Raw genomic sequence first — 16,396 nt, 5'->3', positions numbered from 1 at the left:
GCTGTGTATATAAAATTCCCCCAGGGGATCAGTGCTGTGTATATAGGAGTCCTCCAGGGGGATCAGTGCTGTGTATATAGACGTCCCCCAGGGGGATCAGTGCTGTGTATATAGAAAGCCCCACAGGAGGATCAGTGCTGTGTATATAAAATTCCCCCAGGGGATCAGTGCTGTGTATATAGGAGTCCCCCAGGGGGATCAGTGTTGTGTATATAGAATTCCCCCAGGGGATCAGTGCTGTGTATATAGAAGTCCCCCAGGGGGATCAGTAATGTGCACTTAGGAGTCCTCCAGGGGGATCAGTGCTGTGTATATAGACGTCCCCCAGGGGGATCAGTGCTGTGTATATAGGAGTCCTCCAGGGGGATCAGTGCTGTGTATATAGACGTCCCCCAGGGGGATCAGTGCTGTGTATATAGGAGTCCCCCAAGGGGATCAGTGCTGTGTATATAGGAGTCCCCCAGGGGGATCAGTGCTGTGTATATAGAATTCCCCCAGGGGATCAGTGCTGTGTATATAGGAGTCCCCCAGGGGGATCAGTAATGTGCATATAGGAGTCCCCCAGGGGGATCAGTGCTGTGTATATAGGAGTCCTCCAGGGGGATCAGTGCTGTGTATATAGAATTCCCCCAGGGGATCAGTGCTGTGTATATAGGAGTCCCCCAGGAGGATCAGTGCTGTGTATATAGGAGTCCTCCAGGGGGATCAGTGCTGTGTATATAGACGTCCCCCAGGGGGATCAGTGCTGTGTATATAGGAGTCCCCCAGGGGGATCAGTGCTGTGTATATAGAAGTCCCCCAGGGGGATCAGTGCTGTGTATATAGGAGTCCCCCAGGGGGATCAGTGCTGTGTATATAGAATTCCCCCAGGGGATCAGTGCTGTGTATATAGGAGTCCTTCAGGGGGATCAGTGCTGTGTATATAGACGTCCCCCAGGGGGATCAGTGCTGTGTATATAGGAGTCCCCCAGGGGGATCAGTGCTGTGTATATAGAAGTCCCCCAGGGGGATCAGTGCTGTGTATATAGGAGTCCCCCAGGGGGATCAGTGCTGTGTATATAGAATTCCCCCAGGGGATCAGTGCTGTGTATATAGGAGTCCCCCAGGGGGTTTAGAGCTGTGTATATAGGAGTCCCCAGGGGATCAGAACTGTGTATATAGGCGTCCCCCAGGGGAATCAGTGCTGTGTATATAGGAGTCCCCCTGGGGGCTTCTAATTACTGTTAGTAAAAATAAAATAAAGTGTTTTTATTAATAAATAACCTCCTCCCCTAATAAAAGTCCAAATCACCCCCTTTTACCATTTTATAAATAAAAATAAAGAAAGAAAGAAACATGTTTGGTATCGCTGTGTCCGTAATCGCCCGAAATATTAATTTATTTAATTCATGATCCCTCACGGTAAACGGTGTAAGCACAAAGAAATTCCAAAGTGCAAAATTGCGCATTTTTGGTCGCATCAAATCCAAAAAAATTGTAATAAAAAGCGATCAAAAAGTTGCATATGCGCAATCAAGGTACCAATAGAAAGTACATATCATGGCGCAAAAAATGACACATCACAAAGCCCCAAAGACCAAAGGATAAAAGTGCTATAAGCCTGGAAATAGAGCGATTTTAAGGAACGTTTATTTTCTGTAAAAGGTTTTTTTTTTTTACGAGCCATCAATTAATATAAAAGTTATACATGTTACATATCGTTTTAATCGTACCGACTTGAGGAACATATATAACAAGTCAGTTTTTCGTAGAAACGAAGCACCCCCAAAGAAAAAGAATTGCATTTTTTTTTTTATCTCACTGCGCATATAATTTTTTTCTGGTTTCGCAGCATATTTTATGCAAAAATTCAGCCAGCCATTGCAAAGTACAATTAATGACGCAAAAAGTAAGGGCTCAAAAAACGAAAATTAGCCCGGTCCTTAAAGGGGTTAAAGAATATTTCCAAATGCTTATAAAATAGTTCATTCTAGGAGAATATATCTGTGTTCCTTTTTTTTATCCTGGATAACCCCTTTAAGCAGCAAAAAATGGTGGGCCTATGTAGGCATGAAACCTAATTTTGCAGAAAAGTGGACCGTCACTTTAAGCCCTTTAAGTCTCATCCACTAAGACTGGAGGAGGGAGAAGGATACACAATACACATAAAGGAGAGTTGCTTTGATTATGAGTTCTTGTATAGATCGGTCTCATATTTAGCATGCATGTCCCTTTAAGACTTAGAATCCAGATGAGCGGGAAGAAGATGAGTGCCGAGCTTCGGATGGACTGGGGCCAATTAACTATAAATGGATCAGTGTTAAATAATTATTAATTAAAACAAACATCATCTCCTCAAATCAATATAGAAGGAAAACAGAGAAGACGGCGTCAGATCTGACCCCCAGTTTCCCCTTGCATGCACGTCCATCATTTTAATAAATTAGTCAATTCCCTCCGGGCCGCAGTTCTCGGTGTTAACAGATGGTTCATATGGAATCATCAGCAACTTCTACATCACCAGAACAAACATAAAATCACAAGGATCTGTTATGTTAAAAGGGACACAGTCATCAAGATGGGAAAACTGTGATCTATGTATTATCTATCTATCTCCTATCTATCTATCTATCTATCTATCTATCTATCTATGTATTATCTATCTATCTATCTATCTACCTATCTATTATCTATCTATCTACCTATCTATTATCTATCTATCTATGTCCAATCTATCTATCTATCTATCTATCTATCTATGTCCTATCTATCTATCTATCTATCTATCTATCTATGTCCTATCTATCTATCTATCTATCTATCTATCTATGTCCAATCTATCTATCTATCTATCTATCTATCTATCTATCTATCTATCTATCTATGTCCTATCTATCTATCTATCTATCTATCTATCTATCTATGTCCTATCTATCTATCTATCTATCTATGTTCTATCTATCTATCTATGTCCAATCTATCTATCTATCTATCTATCTATCTATCTATCTATCTATCTCCTATCTATCTATCTATCTATCTATCTATCTATCTATCTCCTATCTATCTATCTATCTATCTATCTATCTATCTATCTATCTATCTATCTCCTATCTATCTATCTATCTATCTATCTATCTATCTCCTATCTATCTATCTATCTATCTATCTATCTATCTATCTATGTCCAATCTATCTATTTATGCCTGTGCAGTATGAATCCTATGTATAGTGGACTCACAAAATTCTTTGCCTTTTTACTGCCCCTTTAGTGCCCTTCTGTTTAGTGCCCCCTTTATGCTTATATTCTATTCATGGCCTCTTTAGTGCCCTTCTGTTATAGATGGGTGCAGAGGAGGCCATCAATGTCAGATGGGCACCAAGGGGGCACAGAATACACAGAAACTAAAGAGGCAATGAAGGCATTAACCCGTCACAGTCAGTAATTGTCTGCCACTTTCTGTATAAAAAAGGAGATAAATAAATACATGATAGATAGATAGATAGATAGATAGATAGATAGCTAGGAGATAGATAGATAGATAGATAGATAGATAGATAGATAGATAGGAGATAGATAGGAGATAGATAGATAGGAGATAGATAGATAGATAGATAGATAGATAGATAGATATGAGATAGGGTTGGGTGAGTCTTCCGCACACTATCTGTGAGTGATATAGCGCTCTCCACACTCCGCCCGTGCGGCTTAAATCTACAATAATAAAATAACAATTGTGTATAAATTATTGATGTAAGGCGGCCGCATCTTAAATAAATATTTTAAAATGGGTTTAACCGGCGCGATATGTATAATAGTGAGAAACGAAGACGGAAAATGCCGGATTTATGCCGGGAATAAAGTGGGAAATTAACTTTTGCTGAGGCTGAAATCATTGGATTTTACTGCCCGGGATTCTTAAAGGGATTTTTACTAATTCACTTCCAGCAGATTTGTCGTAATTTTTTTTCTCTTTTTGTGAAGTTCTGAGAGCTGAAGCGGCGGTGGTTGTGGCGGTGGCGGCAGTGGGGGTGGCGGGCCCCTCGCACCATGGAGCACCGGAGTGGTTATCACCCATCAAGGTAATTACTTTCAAGTTGAAATAATTACTCTATCAATGTTAATGGTTTTTCAACTTCAATAAAGCACTCACCTGCCGATAATCACTGCTAACCCCGTGCTCCAGCGCAATTCCCTCTCTATTAGGAGGTTATAATATAGCTGATAGAGTGGTCACTTGTCCTGAACAGCTGCTGAATTTCACTTTAGGCGTCTATGAACCATAAAAAAATGAGTCATCTGAGTATGATTTGCCTGTAACAAGCCCTTGAATGGCAACCAATGCCGTCCCTAATATGAGGTGGGCAAACCTGTTGTGTCTGGCAGCGGTCGCCAATGCTAAACAGGAGCAATGCAAGCGGGATGCCCCTTCAGAAAACAGCGATGAATCGAAAGGCAGATCAGCCATTCAGAGGTTTGGGAAAGCTGGGTGGAAGCCTCTGATTAATTGCATAAAAATGGCAAAGACCTGAGAGATCAGGACACCCATGAAAGAGCAGCTGCTTGCTGTCAGTGACTGGCAACATCCAGAGGGAAAGAAACTCACAGATCTAATACTGATCACAGATAAAAGGTAGATACCATTGTATCCAATCCCAGGACTCCAGACTGATACATTGTACATAGCTAGACCTGCTCTCAGCTGTATCCAGTGTAGACAATGCTCTGTGAGCTCTACAGTCTGGACCCCAGTCTGATACATTGTACATAGCTAGTCCTGCTCTCAGCTGTATCCAGTGTAGACAATGCTCTGTGAGCTCCAGACTGATACATTGTACATAGCTAGACCTGCTCTCAGCTGTATACAGTGTAGACAATGCTCTGTGAGCTCTACAGCCTGGATTCCAGACTGATACATTTTACATAGCTAGTCTTGCGCTCAGCTGTATCCAGTGTAGACAATGCTCTGTGAGCTCTACAGTCTGGACCCCAGTCTGATACATTGTACATGGCTAGTCCTGCTCTCAGCTGTGTCCAGTGTAGACAATGCTCTGTGAGCTCTACAGCCTGGACTCCAGTCTGATACATTGTACATAGCTAGTCCTGCTCTCAGCTGTATCCAGTGCAGACAATGCTCTGTGAGCTCCAGACTGATACATTGTACATAGCTCGTCCTGTTCTCAGCTGTATCCCGTGTAGACAATGCTCTGTGAGCTCGCAGACTGATACATTGTAGCTTCTTTGTAATGCTGGGAGGGTTATTCTGAGGTAATGTTGCTAATGAACTCCCTGTGATTATCCCTCCCACACATTGCAAAAAGCTACAATTACCCCATTGAAGTACCCCTTTAAGCTTAAAGCTTCTGTGGGTAATGAATGCAGAGTAGGAGAAGCTTCTAAGGGTCTTTTTACACACAAAGATATCTGATTTTTGAAGCCAAAGCCAGGAGTGGATTTAAAAAGAGGAGAAATCTCAATCTTAATAGCGGACTCAAATTTGCAGAGTGAAAAATAAACTGATGTGTGAGTAGACCCTAACAGGTCGGTAAGAGACAGAATTCTAGCTGGTTGGCCGGTGATTAAATCCTTATTTCATGCAATAAAATGCAAATTAATTATTTATAAATACTACAATGTGATTTCCTGGAATTGTTTTTATACATTCTGTCTCTAACAGGTGAAGTTACTGACCATAAACATTACACACCTCTCCATTGGTTGTAGGAGGGGAAATTTACTAAATTGTCAGTGTATCAAATATTAATTTTCCCCACTGTATAGATAGGGATAGATAGATAGATAGATAGATAGATAGATAGATAGATAGATAGATAGATAGGAGATAGATAGATAGGAGATAGATAGATAGATAGATAGGAGATAGATAGATAGATAGATAGATAGATAGATAGATAGATAGATAGATAGATAGATAGATAGGAGATAGATAGATAGATAGGAGATAGATAGATAGATAGATAGGAGATAGATAGATAGATAGATAGATAGATAGATAGATAGAGATGATAGATAGAGATGATAGATAGATAGATAGATAGATAGATAGATAGATAGATAGATAGATAGATAGGAGATAGATAGATAGATAGATAGATAGATAGATAGATAGATAGGAGATAGATAGATAGATAGATAGATAGGAGATAGATAGATAGGAGATAGATAGATAGATAGATAGATAGATAGGAGATAGATAGGAGATAGATAGATAGATAGATAGATAGATAGATAGATAGATAGGAGATAGATAGATAGGAGATAGATAGATAGATAGATAATTAATCTGTATCTTGGAGCAGCACAACCAAATGACTCGATGTGGGTGCCAGCGGGTAGCCGAGACCACGACTCCACCTTGAATATTTGTAGAAATTCCCACAGCACTCCAAGTTGGCAAAAGCAAACGTGATTTATTGCATGGTGAAACAGCACAACAATGTCAGAAGCGACGTTTCAATCTTGAAAAAGACGACGGAGGTTGTTGAAACGTCACTTCTGACATTGTTGTGCTGTTTCACCATGCAATAAATCACGTTTGCTTTTGCCAACTTGGAGTGCTGTGGGAATTTCTACAAATATTCTAGATAGATAGATAGATAGATAGATAGATAAATATTAGATAGATAGAAAGATAGATAGATAGATAGATAGATAGATAGATAGGAGATAGATAAATAGGAGATAGATAGATAGATAGATAATAGATAGATAGATAGATAGATAGGAGATAGATAGATAGATAATAGATAGATAGATAGATAGATAGATAGATAGATAGATAGATAGATAGGAGATAGATAGATAATAGATAGATAGATAGATAGATAGATGGATCTGGCATAGAGATGACATACATTCCTGATAAGACTCACCGGCACTGTTACTGAGGACCCAGAGGATGTGGCTGCTGTGGGGTCACTTGTCTCCCGGTACAGGATAACATATTGTCTTATAACTCCTTGGGGTCTTCTAGGAGCCGTCCAGGTAAGATGCACAGAATAGGCACTTATTACTTCGGCTTTTGGTGGAGCTAAATCTTCAGGAGCGGCCTCACCTGTGCTGACATCTGCCCACGGACTCTGTAGCGCCCCCTGGCTGTTCTGTGCTGTGATGGAGTATTTATACTGTGTGTAAGGCTGCAGATCTTCTGATGTATCTGTGTATTCTGACATCTCACCGGTCACTGGGAGTGAGGTGTTGGACGTGATGATTTCATAGCTGTCAGCAAGACACCTGCAACGGAGATAAAATCATTCCATGAACAAAACATTTACAGAATTTAGACCTATTTAAAATTAAGGTTATCAATATGTTAATAATGGCCCTGTGCCCCATACAGTAATAATGTCCTATGTATCAGCATACAGTAATCATGTCCACTGTATATACCGCCATACAGTAATAATGCCCCCTGTGTCGCCATACAGTAATAATTTCCGCTGTATATACCGCCATACAGTAATAATGTCCGCTGTATCTACCGTCATACAGTAATAATGTCCGCTGTATCTACCGCCATACAGTAATAATGTCCGCTGTATCTACCGCCATACAGTAATAATGTCCACTATACATACCGCTATACAGTAATATTGCCCCTGAGCCTCCATCCAGTAATAATGCCCCCTGTGCCCTCATACAGTAATAATGCCCCTCAGCCTCCATCCACTATTAATGCCCCCTGTGGCCCCATCCAGTACTAATGCCCCTCACCCTCCATCCAGTAATAATGCCCTTTGTGCCCCTATAGAGTAATAATGCCCCCTGAGCCCCCATACTGTAATAATGCCCCCTTTTCCCCCATATGGTACTAATTCTCACTGTGCCCCCATACAGTAATAGTGCCCCCTGTCCCCACAAATGGTAATAATGCCCCCTGTGCCACCACATGTGGTATCTCACCCCGGGGGTTTCTTATGTCACACCTGTCGCAAAAGCCTCTTACACAAAGTTTAGTGGTGATGAGGTATTTATTGGTTTCACCACAGGATGTCAGTGTTTTGTATGTGAGCTCTTATCTACTGCACAGCTGAAGATAACAAAGGGTTACTGCTTTTTGTATACTATGTACTTTTATTGTCCAGTGGAGATACTCTTCTCCTGACCTATCCTTTCTCTTCTCTTCTTTGCACACATTCCTTTCCACTACTCACAGGGTCTCTTACATAACTCTGTAGGAAGTAATCACTTGGTGGGAGGAAGTGTAGCGTCAGTTCTATTTAGATTCTCATGGGAGGAGGACACACAGAGCAGACGTTCCTGCTGTAGCTTTGCCAGGACCCCTGCCCGGGACAGTCTTGTCTAGACTGAGACACACTTGTATGAAGCTATCAGAGACACTCAGTTTCTTCAGTCTATCCACTATTTCCACTATGCAGTGCTAGACACTGCAAATGAGGGCAAGTCTGGAATAAACCCAGCCCACGCCGAGAATCACTCTACAAAGTGCAGGGAAGTATCCTAAAACACAGAGGAACTAGCCTGGATAGGACAAAGCTACTAAAGGGTCTACGTATCCTATCTCGCAGTGTAGGTGACACCGAGAAGTCTTGGACACTTAGCTTCACCCACGGCTGGGGCTTGTGTCACCCTATTAGGACGGGTAACTCAACACTGTAGGGCAGAAGGTAGTCAGACATTAGTCTAAACACGGCACAAGTAAACTTTTCATTCCAGTTTCGGCAGAGCACAGTACTACTTTGGGTTCGGACTCCCTTGATAAACTCCTCTACACTGCTCCACTTGGATCAGTTTTTCCCCTTTCTGTGGGTGGTGGTACCGATAGTTCGAGTGGGTCAATTGCCACTTAGGTCTACCGTGACAGGAGCCCAAAGGACCCATCACAACTCGGCAGGTCACCGACCATTTTGGGGAACAGTACAGTCAGCCAGAACACTAAAAGCAGGTACCAACATCACAACTGTGTGCTGGACTAGCACTGGCGTCACAACACTTACACCCTTGGCTGACCAACCACCACAGAAGTGGCGCCACCTGTAATACCTTAGTACGTGACTGGTTGAGTACCACACACACTGTAATAATGGCCAAACAGATACTAATCTAGTCCTGCTCCATTGCTGACTGTAGCTTCTGGTCTCTCAGGCCCACAGCCTGTGAGTCGTACGGATGTGCCAGGCCAATGTGGGGATTATGTCCCGGTGGCTCACTGGATGTAGAGGTGACCTTCATGCCGCCCCTGACAGTGACGTGGTCGGCAGGTGACAACCTCAGGGGCTGCCTGTGGCTCCGTGGACCACCTGTTCGATACCCCTGCTATAGATATAGTCTTCTTTACACGTTGTATGGGCTGCAATGGAGTAATGTATAACATCCAATAATGGAGAATCTGATAATACAGCACCTTGCCACGCATGCCGGACTATCCTAGAAAATGGCGTTCCCTATGTAACAGCAGCTGCGGCTCGCAGACATGTGAACAGGGACAACATTTCCCAGTAAGAGGTAATTCTCCCAGTGTCAATGATTATCTGCCGCGCCGGTCGTGTATTCTGGACGGTTTGATAATCGGAGCCGCAGACACGACCGGGGAAAGCTTCCATTTAACGTAACGGCGTAATCTAATGGGGGGAGGGAGGTGAGGGTGTACCAGCATAATGGAACATCTTTTCCATCCTGCTTGACACAAAGCACTTTTTTGTCCTGATTTAAATAGGTCAAGTCTTGTGGAAAATACACGAGATCGGGCAGAGATTTCCACGGCCGCCGCTCCTTCAAGCTACTGTAGTTTGATTAGGAATAAAATGATGTGAATAGAGGAGCATGGAATTACAGTGAGCGCAGATATGAAAAGCTGGGTGTTATGATAGATAGCTATTCCTGCAAGGCCGTAACATTTCCTTCTGTCTGAGACATGTTCCCGACTTACATGGAGATCGGTGCAGAAACGTGAACTCCGGCTTTACCCAATACACGGCCGACCCCAGTGTGAATATAGACTTATAGCAAGAGACATCAGTGACCTACAGGAGAGGTTTTCTTTGGGGATAAGGACAGATTTTTACTTAAAGGAGAAGTCCGGCGCAAAATTTTATTTAAAGCGTAACTGCATGTTTTTTTTTTATTGCAGAAATCAGTAGTATAAGCGATTTTAAGAAACTCTGTAATAGGTTTCATCAGCCAAAAAGCCTCCTTCTGTATTAAAGAAGCAATCTCCCAGCCTCCCCCCCTGACTTCTTATCTGTGCATTATCAGGCAAACACGTCTTCATTACAGAGAAGCCAGTGAAGATGGGCTCTGCTCTCTCCATTGTAAGCCTATGAAGGGGGGGAGGGGCTGAGGGAGATGAGGGAGCAGGAAGAGGTGACATGAAGGTCAGCTGTTGGTAGACTCTCTGGACACCTAAAACGCTAAATTCAGGTGTCAGAAAGGTCAGTGCTTATCTATGAACTTACTGAGAGAAGATTGCAGGGTGTTGTGCTGTGCAGGACTGCTCCGTGCTCAGTCACTCCTAACAGCCCCTCCCCTCTCCATAGCCACATAATGGAGACAGAAATCCTGCTGCTTCTGCAGTGAGGGGGGAGGCTGGGAGATTGCTTTTTCAGTACAGAAGGAAACTCTTTTAGTACATAAATCCTATTACAGAGTTTCTTAAAATCGCTTGTACTGTTGATATTTAATGTTTTCAGAAAAATGGCCCTGAAATGACAGTTACGCTTTAAGTATTGTATTGCCTCCCAACAGTTATACAAATCCCCAATATACACTTATTACAGGAAATGCTTATAAAGTGCTTTTTTCCCTGCACTTACTACTGCATCAAGGCTTCACTTCCTGGATAACATGGCAATGTCACTTCCTGGATAACACGGTGACATCACTTCCTGGATAACATGGTGATGTCACCACCCGACTCCCAGAGCTGTGCGGGCTGTGGCTGCTGGAGAGGATGATGGCCGGGGACACTGAGGGACACAGGGCACTGGAGGGACACTGAGCATCCCTCTGCCATCATCCTCTCCAGCAGCCACAGCCGCACAGCTCTGGGAGTCGGGTCGTAACATCACCATGTTATCCAGGAAGTGACATCACCATTTTTATCCAGGAAGTGACATCACCATGTTATCCAGGAAGTGACGTCACGTTATCCAGGAAGTGACATCACCATGTTACCCAGGAAGTGACATCTCTATGTTATCAAGGAAGTGACACCACCATGTTATCCAGGAAGTGACATCACCATGTTATCCAGGAAGTGACATTGCCATGTTATCCAGGAAGTGACATCAACATGTTATTCAGGAAGTGACATCGCCATGTTATCCAGGAAGTGACATCACCATGTTATCCAGGAAGTGAAGCCTTGATGCAGTAGTAAGTGCAGGGAAAAAAGCACTTTATAAGCATTTCCCGTAATAAGTGTATATTGGGGATTTGTATAACTTTTGGGGGGCAATACAATACTTTAATAAAAATTTTCACCAGACTTCTCCTTTAAGAGGGTAACACCTAGAAACATCATGTTATAGACGGGGAGGAACCCCAGCTCACCTCCATGTGAATGTTAAACCGTAAAATTCCTGCTCAACTACATGGATAATGGAATGGAACAGGAATAAATGACAAGTGCGAACTACAGAACCATGAGAACGATCTTGTCTTCATTGTCTGAAGACTGAAGAGACATAACATTGTTGCTCCAGATGATACATAACACATTGATAGTAGGGAGGCCCCCATACACATTAGATCAGGGGTAGGGCACCTTTGGCTGTCCAGGCATGATAGGAATTTTAGTTTTGCCGCAGCTGGAGGGCCGAAGGTTCCCCATCCCTGCATTACATGGTCGGTCCCACCAAATCTGCAGGGTTCGGCTCTCACATGGGTCAGGTATTAGAAGTAATGGAGAAGACTCCCTTAGCAAATACATCTAATTTTTTGGTTCTCATGCGTTCATTGAGGAGGGGAGTCCGCTTTGTATTTTAGTGGTCAATAAGATCTTCCAGGGCCATAAACACTTCCCTAATCTCTTGTGCATCTTTGTTAGCTGACTGACATCTGGTCATATTTTCATTGGTAAATTAAACGTACTAAACAATAATTGGAGAATGGTTTTGGTGGCTGAATTTTAAGATGCGTGAATTTAGCGTTCGGCCAGATGGCCGGGTTATACGATGCTCCCAATCCCAGACCAGGGCCCTATTTGAGAGGCTAAAAAAAGACGTTTCAATGAATATAGAAAGTCCTCTCTTTTCTCTGTATAACTGTGACTCTATGGGAGGGCCGGTCTCCAGACAACATTGAAATTGCGACACCAAGAAGGAAAAGTAGTGTAATTATGGAAATCACAGGATCGATAGACATGTTAATGATATGCAAATTATAAAAACATGGAACGAAGAATTTGAAATATCTCGATTTATGCTGTTTCGACTATGAGGGCAGATATACAGGAACTTACACGGCTAGGTGTGAAATTATTAAAGGGGTATTCCACTCTCACATAACTTATGATATGTTGCTGCCCATGGTGAGACTAACAATTCTTTACTTGTTATTATCTATTCAGTGTCCTTCCCCCAGTTCTGAGTTGCTGCTTTCTGCTAAAGACACAAAAATCTGTGTGTGAGCTTTTCTCTCAGTCTGCTCCCCCCCCCCCTATCAGCTTCTATAAAGCGGTCATATACTGGACCTGGGGGAGGCTGTGGACGTTGGTTATAGACTGGACCTGGGGGAGGCTGTGGATTTTGTGTATCTGGACTTTGTTATAGTATTCGATACTGTGCAGCATGAAAGGTTGGTCTATAAAATGAGGATTCTGGGACTGGGGGGAAATGTATGCAAATGGATAACAAAGTGGTTGAGTGATAGAAAATAGAGAGTTGTTATTGATGGAACATATTCAGATTGGGTTAGTTACTAATGGGGTACCACAGGGGTCAGTGTTGGGTCCATTTCTTTTTAACATTTTTTTTTATTAATGATCTTGTAGAGGGGCTGCAGAGTAGAATCTTTATTTTGCAGATGATACTAAACTGGGTAAAGTAATCACCACACAGGAGGATAATATCATATTACAAAGGGATTTGGAGAAGCTGGAGGCTTGGGCAGAGAAATGGCAAATTAAGTTTAATGTGGATAAATGTAAGGTTATGCATTTGGGCCGTAGAAATAATAAGTATAGTTATGTGCTAAATAATAAAACAATGGGTAACACTGCTCCCGAAAAGGACCTGGGGGTATTAATGGACAGTAACCTCATCTATAGTGATCAGTGCCAGGCAGCAGCTGCCAAGGCTAATAAAATAATGGGATGCATCAAAAGAGGTATAGATGCTAAAGATGAGAACATAGTTTTGCCTCTTTATAAATCACTGGTCAGACCACACATGGTATATACTGTGTACAGTTTTGGGCACCGGTATATAAGAAGGACACAGCTGAACTGGAGCGGGTGCAGAGGAGGGCAAAAAAAGGTCAATAAGGAAATGGGTGGGTTACAAGATTCTTTACTGTAAGAGCAGTGAGACTATAGAACTCTCTGGCACATGATGGTGTCATGGCCGATTCATTAAATAAGTTCAAGGGAGGCCTGGATGCTTTTCTTGAAAAACATAATATTACACAAGCTAAGGGCATTAGATTTTCGGTGACATGTTGGTCCAGGGATTATTATAGTGCTTGAAAAAGCACTGTACGTATTCTTCTTCTTCCGTTTCTTCTTCTTCTTTCAGCTATTTTTCTGCAATTAATACAGCCCAAACCGCTTTGCGCACAGACTCTGTTCAAACTGCGTTTCGAAGCCCTTGCCGGTGTGAGGTGTGCTATGTATTTTTCGTTTCAATCAGATTTAAAGTTTTTAAGAAATTTACGTTTAAATACCTCTAATTTCCCATAGAAAATAATGGCCCTTTGGAAATAATGGCCAATCTCTAACCGCTAACAGCCAATCACAGCACACATGCAAATAGCTGAAATATAGCAGCCAATAGAAATTCTAAGGTCTTGTCAGTCAATGTATCACAACATCCACACAGTCACATGTCAACTATTGGCCAATAGAAGATGTAGAAGATTGAAGGTCCTTAACGATCTTGTCTCCCTGACATGAGTAAGATTGTCATGGTAACCGAGCAATGATCTTTTCCATTATAAGTACCCCAGTCGCTCTTAAAGGGACCCAAGTCCCTCTTAAAGAGACGGGACCCATGTTGTTCTTAAAGGGACCCAAGTCGCTCTTAAAGGGACCCAAGTCACTCTTAAAGGGACCCAAGTAACTCTTAAAGGGACGGGACGCATGTTGCTCTTAAAGGGACCCAAGCCGCTCTTAAAGGGACCCAGGTCGCTCTTAAAGGGACCCAGTCACTCTTAAAGGGACCCAAGTAACTCTTAAAGGGACGGGACGCATGTTGCTCTTAAAGGGACCGAAGTCGCTCTAAAATGTACGGGACCCATGTCACTCTTAAAGGGACCCATGTCGCTCTTAAAGGGACCCAGGTCGACCCTTTAAGAGTGACTTGGGTCCCTTTAAGAGCGACCTTGGTCCCTTTAAGAGCGGCCTGGGTCCCTTTAAGAGCGGCCTGGGTCCCTTTAAGAGCGGTCTGGGTCCCTTTAAGAGCGGCCTGGGTCCCTTTAAGAGCGACTTGGGTCTTTTTAAGAGCGACTTGAGTCCCTTTAAGAGCGACTTGGGTCCCTTTAAGAGCGACCTGGGTCCCTTTAAGAGCGACCTGGGTCCCTTTAAGAGTGACCTGGGTCCCTTTAAGAGTGACCTGGGTCCCTTTAAGAGCGACCTGGGTCCCTTTAAGAGCGGCCTGGGTCCCTTTAAGAGCGACTTGGGTCCCTTTAAGGGCTAAATGGGTCCCTTTAAGAGCTAAATGGGTCCCTTTAAGAGCGACCTGGGTCCCTTTAAGAGCGACTTGGGTCCCTTTAAGAGCATTTAACACCTAAAGGGACCCAGGTCTCTCTTAAAGGGACGCTATCCAAGGCATGGGACCCAGGGTTAAAGTTTCTCTGAAAGGGAAGTCACTGGTAAAGGGGCGCTCTTTTCAAGCACTATGTATTTCCCTGAAAATGCAAATTTAGTTCTGGTTGCCATTGGAGTCGGTAAGGAATTTTCTCCCTGTGATGGGGCAATTGTCATCTGCCTCATAGGGGTTTTTGCATTCCTCTGGATCAACACAGTAGGGTTTCCCTAGGTTGAACCTGATGGACTCTTGTCTTCTTTCAACCTTATCAACTATGTTACTATCTTCCGAGACGGCTCATGTAAACTGGTAAACATGATGGACTGGATGGACTGTTCATACTCCTGATCAAATTCCCCCCTGCCCCTGTCGGCTTGCAGATTTTAAAAATCTTCTCCTTTAGGTATATATGTATATATTGGTTGTTGTATACCATTTATGTTTATATTCTGCTTGTTGTGTTAATAAAAGGCTGCTTTGGCCATTTTTGGTATTTGTGTTTTTATTTCCGGGGTTGACCCAGCGGGGAGGGGGGTTAGAAAGTGAAGGTAATGGGGGGGGGTCTAGTTTGGACAGGACAATGTTTTTGTACGTCAGGATATCACGTTGAGCTGTGGCATATGGCAAAATCGACCCTGCTGTACAATCAGAACTCTTCAGTGGAAAGAATACAGGAAGAGTGCGACAAAACGGAATAACTATCTCAGTGTCGGAAAAGCCGGGATTGATCTAGTCCGTGCATTTTTATATTAAGCAAAAGTTCAAATACTTGAACTTTCCCTTCCCCGAATATAAAAGATAAAAAATGTCTCCTCCTGCCATAAATCTGAAACTCTGCTCACCGCGTTAAACACACTTTGAAATGTCTCTTTCTACCGTCGCGCAGGACAATGGCTCATTTCTGTATGACAATGGCACAATTGACTTATACGCTGACTAGAAAGGAGATACATTTACTGATACGATCTGGGGAAGTAAACGGAGAGAAAAAAATAACAATTTGTGAAACCCAATGACTTTATCGTGTTCTCTGTGCACGGCCGCCTATACGGAAAAAGACCAATGATCTGCAACTGACTCGTTCCGTCCATGAAGCCAATGCTGAAAATGGGAAAAATTACTTTTACCGTTGAGAAAAAAAAAAAAGTATCAGTGATAGTAAAAGTGTAGGGGAGTGAGGCCGCCATGCTTATAAGGAATAAGATTAGAAGATGTTATTAATCATAACAAACAAATCTCTAAATGAAAACTAAAAATATTCCTTATTGGTGCCCTACAGTCAGACAGGGATACCATTCCTTAGGGCCCTATTACACGGATCGATAATCGGCCAGATCGGCCTGCGCTCAGTATGCTTCCCGGCACTGTGGCCAGTGATTGGCTGAGTGCAGAACACCGGGAGCGTGGACAGGTAATGTATTAACTCTTTTGGCAAGGGCTGCATGGACATTGCTAAGGATGTCTGTGCAGT

The 16,396-nt window shown here is 42.8% G+C and overlaps 1 protein-coding gene across 1 annotated transcript in view; it reads right to left on the bottom strand.

Annotated features, from left to right (window-relative positions):
* USH2A (usherin) overlaps positions 1-16,396 on the bottom strand; it is a 504,580-nt gene that overhangs the window by 56,591 nt on the left and 431,593 nt on the right. Inside the window, exon 61 of the mRNA XM_069955428.1 lies at positions 6,874-7,234. Within this exon, the coding sequence (XP_069811529.1) occupies positions 6,874-7,234 (361 nt within the window). The remainder of the gene's footprint in view (positions 1-6,873; positions 7,235-16,396) is intronic.

This window comes from Dendropsophus ebraccatus, chromosome 15 (assembly GCF_027789765.1).
Source record: "Dendropsophus ebraccatus isolate aDenEbr1 chromosome 15, aDenEbr1.pat, whole genome shotgun sequence".
Lineage (NCBI taxonomy): Eukaryota > Metazoa > Chordata > Amphibia > Anura > Hylidae > Dendropsophus > Dendropsophus ebraccatus.
Note: the sequence above shows the minus strand (reverse complement) of the source record. Positions and strands in the feature narration are given on the sequence as shown.